General features: G+C 37.6%; 1 protein-coding gene across 2 annotated transcripts in view; it reads left to right on the top strand.

Annotated features, from left to right (window-relative positions):
- GARNL3 (GTPase activating Rap/RanGAP domain like 3) overlaps positions 1 to 21,031 on the top strand; it is a gene marked incomplete at both ends in the record, with an annotated part of 40,109 nt that overhangs the window by 2,428 nt on the left and 16,650 nt on the right. The window contains 13 exons of one of the 2 annotated variants that reach the window (XM_079544843.1): positions 970 to 1,025; positions 7,974 to 8,043; positions 8,763 to 8,837; positions 10,184 to 10,283; positions 10,671 to 10,789; positions 11,554 to 11,618; positions 14,093 to 14,156; positions 14,401 to 14,427; positions 14,815 to 14,890; positions 15,488 to 15,586; positions 16,085 to 16,188; positions 17,143 to 17,251; positions 19,556 to 19,601. In XM_079544843.1, the coding sequence (XP_079400969.1) occupies positions 970 to 1,025; positions 7,974 to 8,043; positions 8,763 to 8,837; positions 10,184 to 10,283; positions 10,671 to 10,789; positions 11,554 to 11,618; positions 14,093 to 14,156; positions 14,401 to 14,427; positions 14,815 to 14,890; positions 15,488 to 15,586; positions 16,085 to 16,188; positions 17,143 to 17,251; positions 19,556 to 19,601 (1,010 nt within the window). Of the gene's footprint in view, positions 1 to 969; positions 1,026 to 7,973; positions 8,044 to 8,762; positions 8,838 to 10,183; positions 10,284 to 10,670; positions 10,790 to 11,553; positions 11,619 to 14,092; positions 14,157 to 14,400; positions 14,428 to 14,814; positions 14,891 to 15,487; positions 15,587 to 16,084; positions 16,189 to 17,142; positions 17,252 to 19,555; positions 19,602 to 21,031 lie in introns of those variants that run through there. The other variant, XM_079544842.1, reaches the window with a different exon arrangement.

Raw genomic sequence — 21,031 nt, 5'->3', positions numbered from 1 at the left:
AGATCTTTCCCATACACAGGAGATAATCCTTCAATAACAAAAGCAACATTTAGTGATACTTTAGTTAACAACTAAATGCAAAGCATTGTTTACAGTACTTAGCCATTTATCTTCCTGTAATGTCTTGCTTGTAGACATAAGTTTTAATTTTTAAAAAGAAAGTTGTAGCCACTAAAGTGCAGATTCTTGCTGGCTTTGAAGATTAGTTTGGGTGGTGACTCTCCTGTCCAAACATGAATAGTAAAATCAGAATAGTGTATCTAATGAGGTGAGATTATTTCCTAAGTTGGTAAATGTTATTATTTTAAATTTGATGTCATTATTTCTGTGTGAAAGAACTATGACATGCTACAATTATCTACATACATGAAGGAAAAAGCAGTGTGCAGGAGAAAGCATGAAGAGATGTTACTCCAGAAGTATCCCACACAGGGAATTCTTACTCTTTTTTGGCCCTGGAGTAAAATGAAAACAATTATTTAAATTTTGTTCATTGAGCATCATATTCATATCATATCACTTAGACGCAGTCGTTGGATGCCTGCAGCTTACGATTCTTCCTCTGACTTTCAGACATTGGGTATTACTTGGGGACAGCAATATGCTTCTCTATAACAGCAGACATTTCTATGTGAGAGGCTGAGCGAATAGATTAAGCTTCTCCTGTGTGGACCTGAGACGGCAGCTGCCGAACTGCCAGTGCTTGGCCGACAGCAGGGCCCGTGTTTCTCGCACCGCACCTCTCGCTGCGAAGGGCGGGCCGCTCGCCTCCGATTAGGACTACAGCTCCCGGCGGTCTTCGCGGCGGCGCGACCAGCAGCGCGGAGTCGGAGCAGCTCGCGCAGCATAGCGGGCGCGCGCGCGAGGCGCCTGTGCGTCCGGGTAGCGGGATGTGTGAGAGGAGCTCTCGTCGTCTCTCTCGAGCGAGACGTGACGCTGGAGCGGTGAGGTCCCGGCCTCGCCGCCTGCATGGAGCTGAGCAGCGCAGAGGCGGTGTCCACCCGGTTCCTCGGCCTTACTCAGCGGTACTGGAGCCAAAGAGGCGGCTCGGGCGGGGCGCGGCGTTCCGAGGGCCCGCGCTGCTGATGACGGAGAGGCGGTGTTGTGTTTGTACTGTGCGGGGAGCCTGGGGATGGGGGCTGACGGGCTTTCGAGGAATAGTGCTGCAGGCTCCCGGCCGGCACTCAGCGGAGCGCTGCGAGCCCGGGACTCGGCCACTTCCTCTGGGGTTGCTGCTGGTGGCGTGAGCGGAGCCGGACGGGACGCCCGCGGGCCAGTTATTTCGCGTGCTTATGTCTGTGCCCGCCTCTTCAATGAAAATGGATTAACCAATACGATATGTCGAAGGGCTGGGAGGTAAAGACGTGTAAGTAAGGAGACAGGAGAGTCAAAGAGGGCATGCAAGCTGTGACTTTGTTATCAAGTAGTTGTAACATGCAAGCTCACCTTTTTCTGTCGCATCTCCTCCCCCCAAACCTCCTCCATGTAAAGTGCTTTCAGGTGTCAAAGTCCTAAGATGCAAGGCACTTGATGCTTGAGTGGTAAAAATACATGCCTTTTAAGTGTGGGTTACAGAATATATGAAAACTTGCTTTGCCATTTGGCTTTCAGACTGTTAAAGTTTGTAGGAGTTTCTGATGAAATGAGGGGAAAGCTTGTCCTCTTTCCTCTTCCTCATCTGTTAGGATACAAAACCTTTGTTTATAAACAAGTGAGAGAGGGAAATAAAGTTTGCTGTATGCACTGCACAAATGTGTTTAAACTGTTTTGTTTGATTTCTTGTTTCTCATATATATTAAAACGCATGGTGATATAAGTAAACTAACTTATTAAGGCAAATAAGTCTGAGCCACAGGGAAGCTAGCATATATTTCAGTGCTGGCTGTATTTGCCCTAATACAACAGTAGCTATATTTGAAACTGGTATAACTGGAACAAAGTATTTTTCTAGCATAGATCAGGTCGAGACAGAGGAAGGATGTAATCTATACTGAAGAAAATTAGTAAGAAAAGCTAATAGTAACTACAGCATATTTTTTAAATGAGATGATATGAGAAGTTGGAGAGTTGATGAGAAAAATCTCTAGTAACCAAGAATGGAAAGCTGAAGAACGTGCACACTGGAATTCACTGTGGAATATGTGCAGTTATGCAAATAACATGATAATCTATATTTTGTCTTTTCATAAATTAAGGTGCTTAGCTTTGCCAAGGTTGTCTATTTAGCATTTATGTTAGTGCAAGATTCTGCTTCTAATTGCTTAATATGAAGTATGGTAGGAAGCAGTTGGGTTGATGAGTACCAAAGACTACCTTTCAAGTATAATTCTGATGTGAAAAGGATAGTGTGTGAAAGTTATACATGTTTTAGCCATTTTGAATCAGGATGCAGAAGGATACGACTATTATTGCAAAAGCACTGATGGATAACTGTTACTGACTTGCATGACAATGTATGTGGTGGTGAGCATGAAGAGTTCTTTTTGATCCTGTCTGAAAGCTGTTTGAAAAAAGTGCATCTTTTGTTTCCTCAGACTGTTACAGAATTTATTTGCAACCCTTAAAATAAGTATATTGAGCAAACAGGAGTTGAATGCACCCTTAGTTAGTTAGTTAGTTAGTTAGTTAGTGATGATATTAAACTGAAAGGTGCTGTTTACTCCCTAGAAGTATGGGAGGCTTTCTTGGGTTCTAGGTATGTTGGAGCATTGGCAATCAGCACTGGCACGATACTCAACAAAGATACTCAACAAAGGAGCCAAAAGAGCAAACTGCATTTTAAGATTAAATGCAGCAGAGACAGCTGGTGAAAAGTCTCCCACTGTATTTTAATATTGGTGCAGCTTCACCTTGAACATGGAGTTCAGTTCTGGGCTCCACAAAGTAGAAAAAAGACTGTTAAGATAATTGAATGCATCCAGAGAAGGGCAACAAAGCTGATAAAAGGGCTGGAAATTGTGTGCTGTGAGGACAGACAGAGAACACTCAGGTTGTCTAGTCTGGAGAAAAGAAGGCTACTAAGAACTAAGAAGTTACTTCCATTGCTCTTTAAAACATCCTGAGGAATGGAAGCGGAGAGTGAGGTGACGATCTGTTCTTCCTGGTAACCATAGCAGTGGCACAAAACTGTGCCGTTAGAGGTTTAGACTGGATACTTGAATAAATCTCTTTACTGTGAGAGTGATCAGGCACTGTAACGGGCTTCTTAGTGAGGTCATTAATGTTCCATGTCTGTTGGTATTCAAGAGGCACTTGGATAGTACCCTTAACAATACAATCAACTTTTTGTTATTGTGGAAATGCAAAAAAAAATTAAAAATAAAAAATTCCAATAACCATACTCAGACTGTTACTTCCCAGGCTCTTTATTATGGGCTACCAGGCATATATGTTAATATCTATTTTACATTTTTGTATTTCTAAATTAATTGTTTTGAAGTCATGCCCTCCTTTGCTTTGACAACCTATGCTTTTGTTACCTTAGTGTACTCCTCTGTTATATACCTGTAACAATTTTCTTGTTGTACAATGTTTATTTTTGAATAACACTTTGTATTTTACTTCTGAAGCTTTTAATTAGCATCTGACCATATTATCTTCGCAGAATTAATATGCTGTGAGAGGAGTTCAGCTTTAAGTGTGCTGAAGTATAGGATTTAGTTTGTGGGTATGCAGATAGCTGTAAAATGCCATCATAATTCTCCAATTTTATTCTTCAGATAATTCATATGATGACACTTTTCTCTACTTTCATCCACTTTGAGATTAGCTTTTACTAAGGCAGGAAGGAGTTCAATTTTATAAACTCAGCTTACTTTTTTTTTTCTGTTTTGTGGACCTATCACAATTTATGAAACTCTCTGAAAATTACCCGGGTGTGGATGATGTTATTGAGAGCACAGTAGACTGGTGATTCCCTTTGTGGTGACTTCGGAATTTGTGTTGTGTCTGGAATCAGGTCAGCCCCATAAAACAGTTTCCTCGCTGCTAGGCTTCCCCAAAACTTGACAAGATTTATTGTGTTAGTGACTCTTACTGTTTTTCTTTTTTCGCTTGGTGACAGGATGAGGGGAAATGATTTTAAACTGGCAGAGGGTAGATTTGAGTGAGATGTTGGTTAGAAATTCTTTACCGTGAGGGTGGTGAGACACTGGAACAGGTTGCCCAGAGATGTTGTAGGTGCCCGCACTCTGGAAGCATTCAAGGCCAGGCTGGATGGGGCTCTGAGCAACTTAGTCTAGCGGAAGGTATCCCTGCCAACCCCTCTGCTGTAGGAATTAGATGATGTTAAAGGTCCATTCCAACCCAAACCATTCTATGAATCTGTGTATTTCTTCACTTAGTCAGAGACTGAACTTAGAATTTCAAAGGTCAGCAACAGCAAAGTCTGCTCATCTACCACCATTACTGACAGCGGCAAATGCTTGTTGATTAAAATTGCTTTTACAGTAATTTCCAAGCTCACTTAGCCACAAAAATGAATTTTACAGAACAAAAGCAGTACACAGAGAAAATCCTAGCACTACATTTATCCAACTTTTCTGTAAAAGTCAATATATTATGTAAAATGATTAGTGTCTTAAAATATATTGCAATTGAGGTATTCAGTTTCCTTCATGAAGTATATGCCAAGTTTCACATGAGTTGCAGAATGCAGGAACTTAAAACCTAATGCATGGAGTACAATTTCTGATCCATGCTTTCCAAATTCTCCCCAAGATGTGAGAAGAGGCTTAATCCTGTATGAAATTAAACTTGAGAACTCCTTGTTCTACGTGGAAGAAAAAAAAAAAAATCAGATGTCCCTATTTTTGTCTGCATAGATGCTAATCTTGAAATTAATTTCTTGTATGTTACCTTCTGTAAGAAAAGATGAAAACTCCGGAGTAATAGTTACAATTTTTTTCTTTACTGCAAATCATACTGAAGTAAAGTTTGTTTCATTCTTCTCTTCAGATGATGGAAAGACTATGCATGTGCGAAACAGTGTAAAGCACACATCTTGTAAATTGGATGTGTAAAATGAGAGTAAAATGAGAGCATCTAAAACAGTTTTGATGGTTCAAATATGTAAATTATTGCTACAAAACAACAAGTGAAAGTTAACTGTAATAGGTGGTGGTTCATGCACAGGTGCATTCAGGATTTGCAGTGCTCTGGGCCGTCTTCTCTGTGTTGCAGACTGAGGGGCGTAAGTGCTGCTGTTTGCTGTAACTTCTGTGCAGTAGTGTGGGGCTGTTACAGGAGAAGTGTAATTCACAGGTCCAGTAGCAACAGTAGTAAGTCTAGGAAGAAAAAAAAAAAGTATTGCATGTGAAGTTCTTACAGTGCGTGATCACTGTAACTAGAACTTAATTATGTATGTTCATGCTTTGTGATCTAAAAAAAGCTGGTGTTTTTTTTATTTCCATTTAAGATTGTTTCATCTGTCTTGATGTGTGAGCTGGATGGGTGCACAATAATGTTGACCAAAACTGGCTGAATGGCAGGGCCCAGAGTGTTGTGGTCAGTGGTGCAAAGTCTAGTTGGAGACAAGTGACTAGTTGAGTACTCTAGGAATCAATCCAACTGTGTTTGACATCTTCATTAATGATTTGGATGTCTGGGCAAAATGTACCTTCAATGAGTTTGCAGGTGACAAAAAAAAAAAAAAAAAAAAACAACTGTGCAATGGCAGATAAACCACAGGGTTGTGCTGCCATCCAGAGACTTCAACAAGTTGGAAAAGTGGACTAACAAACATCTCATGACAAGACAAGATGCATTTGACCCCTTAGAGTGCGAGAGCTGCTTTTGTTTAAAGATCAGGAAGCATTTTTTGTGTATGGATAATAGAGCACTGGTACAAGCTGCCCAAAGAGTTCTTTCTCTCCTTTTTGTCTGCTTCTTTTTTTGCAGTGGGGAAAAGGGAGGAGTTTTTGTTTTTGGTTACAGCGCAAGCTTTTTGGACCACAGGCTTCAATGTTTATTTTCTGTCAGATAAGATTCCTTAATATTTGTGTCTATGAAAAAGTGCATCATAGGTAAGGTCAAATGTAGTTGGTTTGATGGCAAGGGCAAGGATCCAAGCTCTTTTTTTTCTTTTTTTTTCTGTTGCGGACTTTTCTCTACTGTGCGTATTCCCAGTATGAGATTGTACTGTTTTCTTGGAAGGTGTTTCATTGTGATCCTCAGGAAACTTAAGATTATTGACTGTTCACGTTCAAAATAAGTTTGTTGTGCAGGTCACCAAAAGCTGAAAGCTTAAGTTATTATATTTGTGTTTATGTATGTTTTGCCAGTGGACGAGGTAAGCACAAAGGTCTCAGACACCAAGTTAAAGAAGTGTGTTTACTTAAGTTTAAAACAGTGAGTTAATAAATGAAATTATGCAGCAAGAATAAAACAGAACAAGGCAGTGCAACTAACTGTTACTACGTGAGGATAGTGATTAAGAAATACACATTTCCAATTGCCCTAATACTTTACCATTATTCAGATCCCCAGCTGCTGGGGAGCCCCGGTTACAGCCAGGATTTAGAGCCTTTTCCAGCAACTGGGAGGTTCTGTGCAGTGCACCCACTCGTAGGTGAGGTCTCCAGATTTGCTGCAAGGGAGTCCAGCTTTTAAACTGTTGAATAACCAAGTTTACTTGACAATTAGGTGGAAACATCTGGTTTCATTCTCCCTTTGGATTTCACCTAAAGCCTGGCCAGGGCTCAAGGAGGAGTCAAGTACGTTTGTGTACTCATAGGCCTTGAAACAATGCTTCTGAACAAGGAAAGGTTAGTACGTTCTAGTAGTGCTTTAGCTAAGCTACATCTCTTGCTAATGAGATGTTTTGTTCAAGATACATATTTCACTAATGATCGCACATATTTTACTAATGTTCAGATACTGATGATACATAACGCTGGGTTGTGGGATTCATCTGAGGTCAACTTTGATTCCAGGACTAGTGTTCAGCTGTTAGTACTTCAACGTAATTATGTTTCCAACTGAGTGATTGTTTTGGAGCTTTTTAAAATCGAATCTAATGTGGATTATCCTCAGTTCCTATAGGCGACTGGTATTATTGCTATTGTGGAATGTATGTGTACCTTAGACATCAGAACTGTGGCTTCATTGCCTTCAGAGGCAATAGAGTCATTTTAATTGGAAAAAAAAAAGATCTCCATTAAAGCTGACAGTAGAGTGAATTGAAAGTAAGTTTGGAAATATGATGGTGTGACTGAGTTGCTAGCTTTGGCACTGACTAATTAGTCAAAATTCTTGTTGTACTTGCATCTAAATATTTATTTTGCTTTAACATGTACAGCTATGCCTTCTGTTACAAATATGGGAGGATTAGTGTCTATAGTTAGAGGAGGTGTTTGCCTTCTGTTTTGAGCTTGCGAAATACATGCTGATTTGCTTCATGAGATGTAATGTTGTAAGATGGTAAATGCTAGTGCATGTAGACTTTGAATGTGAAATTCAGTGTCTCCTTTTGCTTGCATGACAGTTTTATCTTTGTTATAGGTGGAGAAAACCTGTCAATGCTGTTCCTTTGTTACGCTTTTGAATTAAAACAATTGTTTAATTGCTGTATATAGTCTAAAAAAAAAACAATTTCTGGAAAAAAAATATTTAGCAGCATGCTGAGCATAGCTTATTGAGCATAGTGCAGTTGTCCTGTTTGAAGCGCAAAGTTTTGCATTTATAAACCACTTCGGAATTCCAAATTGGTCACATCAGGACTAGATATTTAATTTAATAGTAGATTTTGCTTGCAGTCAAGACACAGAGATTTCTGTTCTTTTGGCAGTAGTATGAAAGCCAGACTGCAATGGCTGCTACACTGTGCACATTGTAAGGAGTTTTCCCTGCAATAACAAGCTTACGCACTGGAAACCTTGTTCAGCAGGGATGGCTTTTGTTGATGGTAGTGTGTAGGGTTGCATGAGATCTAGGGCTTGTTGAATGTGTATACTGATGAAGCATTTCTGTTCCAGCTCAGTCTCTGAAGATCTTGGTTGCAGACGTGGAGAGTTCAGCAGGAAGCACTATGGATCTGTGGAGCTTGTAAGTTTGTTTGCCCATCCTTTAATTTAAACAGCTTTTAATGTGGAATTCAAATCCTTTTCATTTCCAGGTAAAAAATTGCATCTAGTTTGGAAAATGCTTATTCTAAGCTGGACTAGAAAAATTAAAGGGTAGTAAAAAGAGACTTCAGAACAGCTGTGTGAGGTGTGTGCTATGTAATCTTTTTACAACCTTACTTGGGAAGCTTTCATTTTAATGGGGCACAAAATATTATGTAAATATCCTGTTTACACCACTACCCCTCAAACCTTCCCCCACCCCTCCCCCCCCCAAAAAAAAATTCAGAAACATTGAAATTGATCTATGGTTCCTCCTGTAAGTTGAAAACTGCAAAATATTATGTTTCTATTTGATAAGGCATGTGCAATTATTCGAGTTAAAAACTGTGTGCTTGCCTATGTGTTAACGTAAGCATGCATGTGTCTGATCTTATGTGTGCTTGCCTCTGTGTACTGGGAAGGAAAGAACTAAAAGAACTAGGTTAGGATCTGCTAGATGAGTGTATAGCTCTCCCATTCATGTATCCTTAGAGTTATATTTGGATCATTCCAAATCTGTAGTCAGATGGGTAGCAGCTGTGCTGATTCCCCTGTGAGTTTTGATAGGACACCTGGAAGAAAAAGAAACCCAGTAAGATTCGGTTGCTGATCATATGGATATTTTTGGAACTAGAAACTCTATCTTAAACTCTCTCATAGCTTATATCTAGTGATGCTGATGGAGCTATTCAGAGAGCTGGACGATTCCGTGTGGAAAATGGCTCCGCTGATGAGGTAAGTGGTTAAACATGTAAAGCTGAAAAAATAATTCAGTTTCAGTTTCTCAACCGGAAGAAGTAGTTACAGTCAATTACTAGGAGAGTGATCTTGAAGGATGTTAAATAATATGAAAATGTAAGAATCCAAGAGGAGGGAAATGGTGTTTGTTACCCCCCAAGATTAGCTTAAGTATTTGTTTAGGAGTACACAATCTCAACAATTTAATTTTTAAGGAAAGAGATGATATTTCCTTTTTTTTGTAATACTTGCTCAGCTTATGAAATTAGAAGAAAAATATTCATTTTATCCTCTGCAGTCCCTAATTCACCATGTTACACCAGTGTCCCCTTTGTGCTTGTTTTGTTGGTTTGTTTTTTTTTGTAAATTTTTCCTTGGTGTGATGAAGGTATAGCATCTTTTTCTTTTTTCTCCTAGATGTGTTTAGGCAGTTATGTTTATTTTTAAATATGAGACGAAGAAGATGAGTGGAGTCTGAAAGAGTCATTCACCTTAAGTTCTCCAGCAACACTTAGATTTCTCCTTAAATAATTGGGGGGGGGAAGGGGGAGGGGAAGGCTATCTTCCTTTGAAAATCATTTTTGGCTGTAAATAGCACCATAATATTTGAAGAAAGAAAACTTCATAGTCTTGAAGAGTATGTAAGGTCTTGGTAAACTTATGATGAACTGATATGAATCATAAGTTATTAGTTTGCATCAGCATTGGGTGCAGCATTAAATTAGATACTCTGCATTGATTCCCTCTTGGGTCGTGTTCTGTAGATTGGATTTTCAGTTCAGTTTCATGCAGTTCGAAAGCTCTTTATCTTTTATTATAGATAGATTCTCTGAGTGACTGGTGAATACCACATGATAAATAGACATGGCCTATTCCTTATGAATGCTCGTAGTGGAAAAGGAGTGAGGCATGCTGAATTTCTACAGCATTATCTGCTCCAGTTAAGAGTCCTTGAGAAATATTTTGGGAAGAAAGGAGAAAATGAAACTTGTGAGGAGAGAAATCTGTTTATTTATTCATTTACTCTTAAATTTTAAAAAGCATAGGTCTTCAAATTAAATATTTAAAGATCTGCTTTTCAGTGGGATGCTAAGGTATTACCTGTAATAGTGATATGAAGGGAGAAGACTGCAGTTATTTAAAAAACAGAAGAAAAATGCTTTAATTTCAACTATACAACAACTCACTTCAGAATAATTCTTGGCTTTTGGAAAAAAAGAAAAAAGGGTGTACAACCATAATTCTTCCAGTGAATTGACCATGCTTGGTGGCTTCTTCAGCTGTTACGTTCTCAATTTTTTTAATGCAGCATTTGACTGAACTATCTCCCAATTCTTTTTCAGAATACAGGCTACGCTCCAGGTACATGGCACAGGACAGATGTGCATTTGGAAAATCCAGAGTATTATACAAGATGGTATTTCAAATATTTTTTAGGAAAAGGTATTAGTGTTTTTGTGAATTGCCTGAATTTTTGTTCTGTGCAAAAAAAAAAAAAAAGGTATCTTTGAATTCCTGTTATTTATATATTGAAAAAGGATGGTATTAACTTAATGTGTTTTCTGTACTGTATTGAAAGCAAGTTCTTATTTCATGTATTTTTAACTTGAAGACAGAGGATGTGGTTCTGTAAGCAGAAGAAATCCTGCTAATGAACAGGAAGATTTTTAAGCCCTTCTAGGCCTTAAAATCTATACCTCTCTTGTCTTTTAATGCATATCTTGTATAAATAAATATTTACATAAATAAGCGTTTATTTTCTATGTTTTGTGTATTTTATGAGTATGTGTGTTTTCTTGACAGTGGGTAATACTACTTTTCTTCCAATAGTTCATCAAAATTATATAGGTACAGACTCAGAGAAGAACCCTTTCTTTCTGTCTGTTGTACTTTCTGACCAAAATAATCAGCGTGTTCCTCAATACCATTCAATTCTTTGGAGAAAAACGGTAAGAAATAAATACTTAATTGTTGCTTTGCCTTTTTTGTTCATTTGTATTCTTGTTTGTTTTAGATGCATTGATCATAGACTTTTCTGCTTTCTTCAGAATTTCAGTATTTAGTATGTAGTTTTTATTTTGTAGGAGAATGTAAAATTCTACCCTAGTAGATAGCACTAAGCTAGCTTAGTGGGTAACTTACACTAAATTTTCTGACAGAGATTTATGACAGTAGTTATTTTGTAATTTTTCTTACGTGGATTTCTGCATTATTTTTAGAAATGTTGCCTAAATTGTTTTTGATTTATGTTTTGTGATGAATTTATATAGTGACTTCATAGTACAGATATACTGATATTTTTATATGATAATAAGAACATAGCTAAATGTGATACTGGTTTCATTGATATCTTGAGGATTTTTTTTCCCATGGACCTCTTCATAATGACCTATATCTAAACAATTGATTTAATACCTTTCAGTACAGCGTTGCACTGTAACTTTCCTCTTGAAGTTCCTCCATGCCAGCGTAGTCAGAACTGAGGAAAAAAAAATTTTGCATCATCCATGCCTTTTCACATTCAGCTTATTTCAGTAGGAAATACAACTAAGTAAAGCTAGTATGATCTTGATCTTTGCATTTTACTTAATTGTTTTTTTATCAGCATTCCTATTTTAATATATAGAAAAATTGGTATAACCTGTAATGCCTCCTTGCTTTGTTTGTTTTTTTTTTGTTTTTTTGTTTGTTTGTTTGTTTTTCCACTTTATAGGGTACTCAGAAAATATGTCTCCCTTACAGTCCCACAAAAACATTATCAGTGAAATCTATATTAAGGTATGTATTAACAAGTAAATTATCTGATATTTGTCTTTTACTGTAAATCAGAACTTGTTTCATTATTTTCATGATAGATTTTAAAAAGCAGGAATAATAGGCTTGCAAATCTTCATCACCGAGGACAGCAAAACGTACTTTTAATACCTGCCCTATAGTAGACAAAGTGACAACTTACAATAGATTGATTCTCAACACTTCAGTGGTTGAGAAGAACGACCTACTTAAATTAGACAGGCCAGGAGCAGGAGTAAAGAGCAGCAGATTTTGACTAGAGAGCAGATTATGTGGCACTGACAAGAGGAAGCAAACAAGGGAGAAACCAAGAATTTTATCTGCAAGTGATTGTTTCCTTGCAAATCCACACTTTGTGTGCTTTATACACCCTGTCAGTGAGACTAAAAGATTCTTTCCCCCAGCCAGTCAGTATGAGCACACTTATACTGTTCTGCCACTTTTCTGACAGAAGAGAATATAAAGTGAGCAGCCCAATACCATTTCTGTTTCTTTTAACTATATTATCAACTGAAACATCAGAACCCCTTTCTGCAAAGTGTTTATTCAGATTTCACCTGCAGTTTTTATAATCTAGTTATGTGGCATATTTTCTCAAGGTCCTCTCTGAAAACTTCAAATTCAGCCTTCGACTTAGGCAAGGATTGTACTTCCTCTAGAAACTTGTAACAATTGTATTCATTTTGCTGAGCAGGTAGTATGTGTCAGATGAATGGGCAGTCATTGCATCTCCAAAACCTTTGATACATAACAGGGTGAAGGCAAATGTCTCTTGCTCAGAGGCTGGTTCACTGGATAAGACTGCTAATGCTGATGTAAGAGAAACATTATGGGAGTAGAGCATATACTGTGAAGTCAGAAGCACCAGATCTGGTTTTTCCACAACTTTCCAAGTTTTATGAGAAGCCCCAGTCCACTGATTTTGCCAGAGAGGCTAGGCAGAACATTGGGGCTCACTTATTGAAATTTTTTATCTCTTGACCTGTGGCTTTGGTTTGATGTCAAGATGATGAGTTGAGAACACTTCAGACATCCGCTACCTTCCTCATTAAGATGAACTGAGTCCCCTCACAGCTTCTGCAGGTCTGGAGTGAACACTGTCCCTAGTTGTCAGCACTGTGTTCTGTACCTGTGTAAACACCAGATTTTCCATGTCTGTCCACCAGTTGCTGAAACATCACTTCCTAACATCACTTAGTAACACAGCCTCTCCCATCCTCTCACCAAGATGCACAGTCTTATTCAGACATCCCAGATGCAAGAATTTTTGGCTTCTGTTAGGTACGCTGTTACTCATTTATTGGAACACCTTCATGTGGGTGTTCCATCCTCCAGATTTTGAAGGAAAATGGAAGCTTGTTTTAGACCCCTGTTCCTTGTTTTCCCCAGCGTGTTTGCTGCTTGGGACCAGTTGGATGAATGTTGCCTCCTTTTGCCCACTGAGGCATGAAATAAATCTGAGTACTCCATTGCCCCTAAGAAGGTTCCTTGAGCCTTCCCTCAGAGCTGATTAATATTCCTTTGGCACCTTACCCTGTTTCCACCAAGTGTGAATCTTGGTAGGAACTGTTCCAAAGAGTTATCAATATATTAATAAGCCCATTTGTTGTGAATGAATGGGGACATTGTAATCACTTTGAAAAGGAAATGGAGCAAATCTCATCTACATTGTGATCCAGCTTAAATAAAAAAGGAAAGGTGCACCAAACTTGACATACATGTTAGTTTGCTGCATTCTAGACAGATTGTGTTCTGTACTGAAATAAATGGACAAAGCCATAATAAATGCAGGAGCGTATTGAATATTTCTGTTTATTGAGGCAGTTGATCATGCTTCTCATTTAAATACCCTTTCTTCTGTTTTTCTGTTCTGTTTTTGTATCTTTGTTACTTCAATTTTATGCTAAACTGACAGTTTTTTATTTTAATTGCTGCTTATCCACATGCCTGGAAATGTTCAGTGCCTGGTTGAACGGGAATTTGAGCAACATTTGCTAGTGGATGGTGTTTCTGCTGGTGGCAGAGGGGTTGGAAGTAGATGATCTCCAAGGCTCCTGCCAACCCAATCCATTCTGTGATTTTTGTATTGTTTTAGAAGAGACAGAAGAAAAGCTTACAAACCAGAGTAGGTTATTGAGTAATATAGAATGCTTTCAGTAGGTATATATAAAGCAGAAGTGAAGGATAATGGATTTCGAATATGTGTTAAATGCAGTAAACATAATCCTCACTTCCATCCAAGGCCTTAGTAATTTCTGTTCTTAAAATCTGAAAGAAGTTTAGGAAATCTTAGAGATTAGCATTGTGAAAAAGAAATAACAGTTCCGCAAAATATTCCATATTAGGCAGACTCGTTGAACAATTCCTTTCAATAGGAGGCATAACTGCAATTAATAATACTTTAATGTTGAAAATGTGTTCTTTCCTTTCTATTAAGCAGCATTTCATTTGCATTTCAGCGCAATGAGTCTTGAGAAATTTGAGAAGGGGCCAAGGGAAATTTTTCATCCTGATATACAGAAGGTAGGTTGTGACTTCCCATGTTTCTTTGCTTTTCTGTATTATTTTCTGGAAAATAAAACATTGTGAATATTTTTTTCTGCTTTGTTACAGTAGCAGGATAAATGAGAGAAGGGGTTTTGGTGTTTACAACTAAATTTTTTTTATCAGTTGAACTGGCCATTTCAAAACAAAACAAATATGCAATAATGTAATGATTTGTGTTGTCTTTAATATGAGAGTGCTAAACATAGTGTTTTATTTACAGGATTTATTGGTTCTTGAAGAGCAAGAGGTAAATGTAAGCTTACACTCTTAGTTCATAGATCTATTCAATGAATCGAGCATTGTATTTGAAATATTTGTCCTAACATATTTGTGACAAATTTCAAGTTGATGCTTATTGCAGTAAAAAATGTAGTATTAGTTTTCAGTGTGAAATTGAAAATCACTTTAAGCACCATCATGAAAAGTATGTTATGTAATTCATAGTCTATAGTCAAAGGTAAATTATTAGATGTCTGCTATTTGTACATGTAATGGAACTGATATGAGGTGAGTACTCACATGTGCAAGATATACACAAAGCTACATATTTTTAGAAAACCTTAGATTTGTGAACATTTATTTTAGGCCTTTAGATTGATTGATTTAGCTAATCATCTTTGGTTTAATTTTTTAGGGATCTGTGAATTTTAAATTTGGAGTCCTTTATGCTAAGGATGGGCAGCTTACAGATGATGAAATGTTCAGCAATGGTGAGTCTTTCCCCTTTTCCTTAATTGTTCTATTCATACAATTGAAAACCATAGGATAGTGCCCAGATGACAGATAATGATAATTTTAACAGTAATTTTGTTAGGTTTTCATGCTAGTGTTGGGTGGGAAAAATGTAGCATAGACTCTTCTGTTTCTACAAAAGGTTGCCATAAGAACCCTACTACTACAGCTTGGACTATGCTGAAATTTTCTCCCTAGAAATAGACTATACAAAGTAAGGTTTGAAAAAAGAAGCAATTGAAGGAGGCGACTCAGGTTACCTGAGAAAGGTCCTGTTGTTTCTACTTCTCATTCTTATACTTTCACATCATTATTACATTCTTGCATGTGCTTAAATAGTGTTATGGCATTAGCTGAAGAGATGATTCTGTAGTGTTGCATGATTATCCTTTTCCTATAATTCTGCAAGACTGAGAGGCTGTTTCTGTCAGGGTAGAAGGCTTGGATGACACTAGGAGAAACTAACTCTGGTCCTTATGTCCTGCATACAGGACTTGTTCCTGTATTTTGATTAATCTTTGATAGGTGTTGTGCACGTGCTTTTCTACTGTAACTGTTCCCCTTTCCATGTGTAGAAACTGGAAGTGAAAGCTTTCAAAGATTTTTGCATCTCTTGGGTGACACGATTACTTTGAAAGGCTGGACAGGCTACAGAGGGGGACTGGACACAAAAAGTAAGAAGCAAAGAAGCAGAGGCTGCAATTTAAATTGTTTTTGCTTATTGCATGGATATAATATGTGTACTTTAGAAACAATATGATTTCAAAACAGACTTCTTATATGCTTGCTAAGTGTTCCGCTTCACCAGAAAACAGTAAATCAGGTTAGCTTAAGTCACTGGGGAAAGAGAAGTATTTATATGACTTGCATTTTAAAGTGAAGGGAATGAAGGAATAACCTGACATACTTTATAACGATAGGGCATTATGGCTGTGTTAAGACCTATATGTGATTTCAGGAGGCTTGGTAAAGGATGTCATAGGTTTTAGCTGTTTAAATACACAGATTAGACTGCAAACTCAAATTTAGACATCTGTGCAAAAGTATAAATCTAAAATGGGTCAGAAAAAGGGATGACTAAAGAAAATTTGAAAGAATGACCTGAAATATTTTTGAATCTTTTGGAAACTTAAAGGACATATTTCTGCTAAGAACGTTGTCTTTCTTTGCAGATGATACCACAGGAACCTTTTCCATCTATACAGTTTACCAAGGGCATGAAATTATGTTCCATGTTTCAACAATGCTACCATATTCTAGAGAGAACAAACAGCAGGTACATATTTCTCTCATCCTCCCTTTTTTTCCTCATTTCCCCCCCCACCTCCTTTCCCAGTAATCAAACACTCCAAAACTTCTTAAAATAAGATAGGGATATTTTTGCCTGTTCATAGTTTAGAAATGAAGAGTTTTGCAAAGAATATCAATACTGATTAATTAAAAAATGATGAAGTATTCTGACATATCTGAAATCATTCAGATGATTTGTAGAGCTTCACTGCTGCAGTTGCCATTGCTTTCAAAGATTTTATGAAGGCTGAAAATTAGACATGTATGGTATGCATGAAAGTGTTCTGATAATTCATACAGCTCATACTCAGGTAATAATTAATGTAGTTTGAAAGAAAGTCTGCTTGTTAGTGCGCTAATGGTGAGTTTTGTGCATTTGCTGTGAGGCAATGCCATTGTTCTCTTCATAGGAAGACCAGGTAGGTTCCTGGGTACGTTTCAGATATGCTGTCTTGCATTCATCACTTGACCCTTTCTGAAGTGTCAGTCTTCTCATACTTCTGCCTTGAGTAACAAGATCACAGAATAAACCAGAGGACTTCAATTAATATAAAAGAGTAATGCAGAATTGGGGTTTTTCTCCTTTTATTTCAAGTAATGAATTTTCTTTTATGGAATCCTAGTTGTTCCATTTCCTGTTTGTGAATATTAATGTTTGTAAATTCTGACAGCTCTGCTCATTTAAAGAAAAAAAAAAAAAGAAAGCAGTACATGACATTGCTAAGCTTATTTGCTTATGATTGGAGATAGTATTAATTATTTAAAGATATTTGTGATACTCTTTATTAATGCTTGACGTTTTGTAAGCCGCATCCAGTTTAAGAGTATTGTTTCAGAGTTCTGTCACAGAATTTTTAAGGCACTGATCTCCTTTAAGTCATTCTCTTCCCCTCCTTTTCCCCTCTCTGTCTTTCTCTTTCCCCTTTTTTTTTTCTTTCAGGTAGAAAGGAAGCGGCATATTGGAAATGACATTGTCACTATCGTATTTCAGGAAGGAGAAGAGACTGCTCCAGCATTCAAGCCATCCATGATTCGCTCTCATTTTACACGTATCTTTTTCTTTATATTTTCTACTTTTTTATTGTCTTTATTTATTTTTAATATTGCTTCTAATTTTACCCTAACTTCCTCCTATTTGCTGTTTACAGGGTGCGTTCTTTACTTTCAACTACTTGACTAGTAGCTGTAAGTCTCCCGCATAATTTTTTTTGTGTCAAACTGCTTAAAAGACTACTTCTATGTCAGATTACTTTTTATTAAAAAGCGTATATTTTCATCATTCCACAAACTCAATTTCATGAAACTTTGTAAATTTTCATAAAGTATAAATTCACAATAATATTTCTGTTATTGATGTTAAGTAAGATTGCATCTATTACTGAATATTATCTTACCATGTTCAGATGATGTTTATTTTGGGTATTTATGTATTTTGGTTCACTGTATCTGAAGACTTTCAGACCTTAAACCACCTGTCTTCCAGATTTGTTGCAGCATGTATTTTTCAAACTTCTGTTTGAAAACATTGTGAAGACAATGTAGTTCCAAAAAGCTGCTGTCAGTTGCATCAGACTGTCGTGGGGATCATACCAGGTGATCTATATATCCCATTCTGGCATCTCTTAGACCAGATTGAATGGAACATGTAATTAAAGAAGAAAAAGTTTATACATGTGCTCTGTTGAAAAATCTTTAAAAGTGATCACTGCTTCAACTTCTAAACCTAGTTGTCAGATTGACTGCTTACTGTTCCAACTGTTGTTGGAATTTTCTTGCTAATCTTTCTTTTTAGATTGATAATAATCTAATTTGCTCTACAGGGAAGAAGCATCTAGAGCAAAAGAAATTCCACATTTAAAACGAAAACAAACAAAATCCTTTAGTTAGCAGAGCAACCCAAATATTACCAAATAGTAAAAGTTTACCAAGTCAGTATAACTCTTTATCCGCATCAGCGTTCATAAACAGAGATGTAATTCTTCCTTTATTGATGTTAAGAAGACATATTATGTAATTAATTAACCCTGCTCTTTTTAATTTCTAACAGACATTTCAAGGTTCAATAGCCTCCTGGTCATGGTGCACATGTTGCCAGAACCTCTTATGCCAGACTAGCATTCCTGTTTTCCATTTTCTCTTGTTCCTTAGTGATTTGGGTACCAGGCTGGGTACCAGGCTTACTGCATGCTCAAGTAGTAAACTTGTCTTCACTTAATGACTATTTTCATGAGAGAGATATTCTTGGTTGTTGACGTGGAGCCTCTTGGAGCCTCTCCCCACAGAGGATCAGTTCATCATGGCTTTACTTCGTACGAATTTGTTTGTTTTTAGAGTGATTACTGGGTGGGGAAGGCTTGTGAGGATGCTTATAGATGTTCTTGTGTCATTATATAGCTTGGAAATGTTTTTGAGGAAGCATGAAGACTTGCATGATTGCCATACACACATAACTGGAAAGTAGGTTAGGGTAGAACCTGCAACAGAAAGATCTTCTTGCCTGCCTCTTTGTTGTTGAGGAAAACAGCTTAAAGATGGTGCCAAATAAATGGGTTGATGAATGGAAAACATTGAGCAGAATATTAAAGATATGAGGTACTATCCTCATAATACCAGAAAACTGGTCCTTGAAAACTTTATGAAAGTCTGGCTTCTGAGGGATTTCTGTTTACCTGAGGTACATGACCCTCCCGTTGAGAGGCTTTACTGAAAAATATACCTACTGTCTGCTATTTCAGGGAGTTGTTTTTGTTATTTGAATTAACTGCTTTCATAATGAGTCAGAGGGGCAGATGTGCCTTATGTCTATATGAACTTGATTAGGTCATTTGGGAAGATCTTTACCCTTTTGTAGTGGCAGCTGAAGACTAGGCAATACACTGTTAAACATCTTAAATGCATATTTGAGTATTCTCGGTTTATATCTTCCTCTCTGTTTTCTTAGAACCTTTCTAGCAGAACTATTTTGTGGGATTCTTTTTTTCTCAGTGGGAGTTTCAGCACGAGTGACTGTGGGAATCAGTGTGGTGATGGTGTTTTTTATCATCTAAATGAATTTTTAATCTGAAGTCTGTCAAACTCACAAACACAAAACAATATAGCACACTTTTGGCTTCATGAAGCAGCAAGAAGTTTGTGTTAATAGTAGTAGCTCTATTTTTAAAATGGTTCAAATGCAATGATTTTGTATGAAACTCCCTTTATAAAAATAGAATGTACGTAGTCTACAATATTTTGTCTTTACGTTGAATTATGCTTGACTGTTATTAAATCTGCTATCTGCTGCAGGGAAAAAAGTGATTAAAATATATGTGAACTTCATTAGTAATGGATTAATTTCCTTAACTGGATGACAGATATTTTTGCCTTAGTGAGATATAATAAGGAGAATGATAGTTACAGGTAGGTGCTGATTGTAACTAACAACTTTATTCTGAATTTCTGATGGATTAGACGTAATGGGAAAACATTTTGTGTTGAACACCTGCCTGCAAGTCAGGAAGGCAAATGAACTTTTAGAATCGAAGTATGGACGTGGATGCAGGTAGCTGTAAGTTGGCTCTAAGTTATTCCTTTCTAATCATTAGAATAATGACATCCTGGAAGCTAAGGTGTGCACAGCAAAACAAAATGATGGAAGATTTGTCTTCAAAATTCTGACTGCAGAGATCAGTAACATTAATTAACTGTGGTGATATGATGGTTGTGGATTGTCTCTTTACAGGTCTGAGTTTGGTTGTAGATAGGCAAACCAGATCACTTTTAGGAATCTTGAGTCGACTTAAGAGAAGTACAGTTGTACATCACTGTATGGGAACTGCTGAGTCACGGCCTGAACCTCTGATTGATCACCTGAGGCGAGCCGTGAGTCAGCCAGAGAAGCACAGGTGAAGGCAATTCACCTGTGCTGCCGGAAGGGGTGGAGCCTGGCTCCACCCCTCCTAGACCTTTTTAAGAGCTGGCTGCCAGAGGGGAAGGATCTCTTCTGGAGATCACCTCTCTTGGTGTTTTGTGGTGAGCTCAGCCAAAGGGTAAGCTCTTCCACTTATTCTCTTTTTGTTATCGTTATCTACTTTGCCTAACTCTCTTGATTATATTGTGATTATAACATCTTGATATCTATTAATTGTACAATTATATTGTGATTATAACATCTTGATATCTATTGATTATACAATCACATTCTTAAAACATGGTGAAATTTTGCTGGTAAATAATGTATTCTTCACCAATGTATTTTGCAGTTAGCTATAAGACATGAAGGCTGTCCAAGGCTGAGTCTGTCAGGTCTCAACAGAATCTGAACAGCAATCTTTTCTGCAGCCTTGTGTGTAGGCTTTAATAAACAAAATGACTTTTGCCATGTAGTTGATCCTAGCTATTGTCTAGAGATTAATGCAGTAAAATACAGTAAAAATGTTGAGGGCGTACTTTTATAGAATCATAGAAAGGTTTGGCTTAGAAGCGATCTCAAGGATCATCAAGCTCCAACCCCACTGCCACAGGCAGGGCTGCCAACCTCCATATGTAATACTAGACCAGGCTGTTCAGGGGCCCCATCCAACCTGGCTTTGAACACCTCCAGGGACAGGGCATCCACAACTCTGCACCAGTACCTCAGCACTTTGTTGGTGAAGAACTTCCCCCTGACATCCAACCTAAATCTTCCCTCCTTCAACTTAAAACCATTTCCCTTTGTCCTGCCTTTATCTACTCTTGTAAAAAGTTGGCTCCCCTCCTGTTTGTAGGCTCCCTTTAGGTACTGGAAGGGTGCAGTGAGGTCACCGTGCAGCCTTCTCTTCTCCAGGCTGAACAAGCCCATCTCCCTACAC

Source organism: Tetrao urogallus (assembly GCF_951394365.1).
Source record: "Tetrao urogallus genome assembly, chromosome: 19".
Taxonomy (NCBI): Eukaryota; Metazoa; Chordata; class Aves; order Galliformes; family Phasianidae; genus Tetrao; species Tetrao urogallus.
The sequence above is the reverse complement of the archived record's forward strand: the minus strand, read 5'-3'. Positions and strand labels throughout refer to the sequence as shown.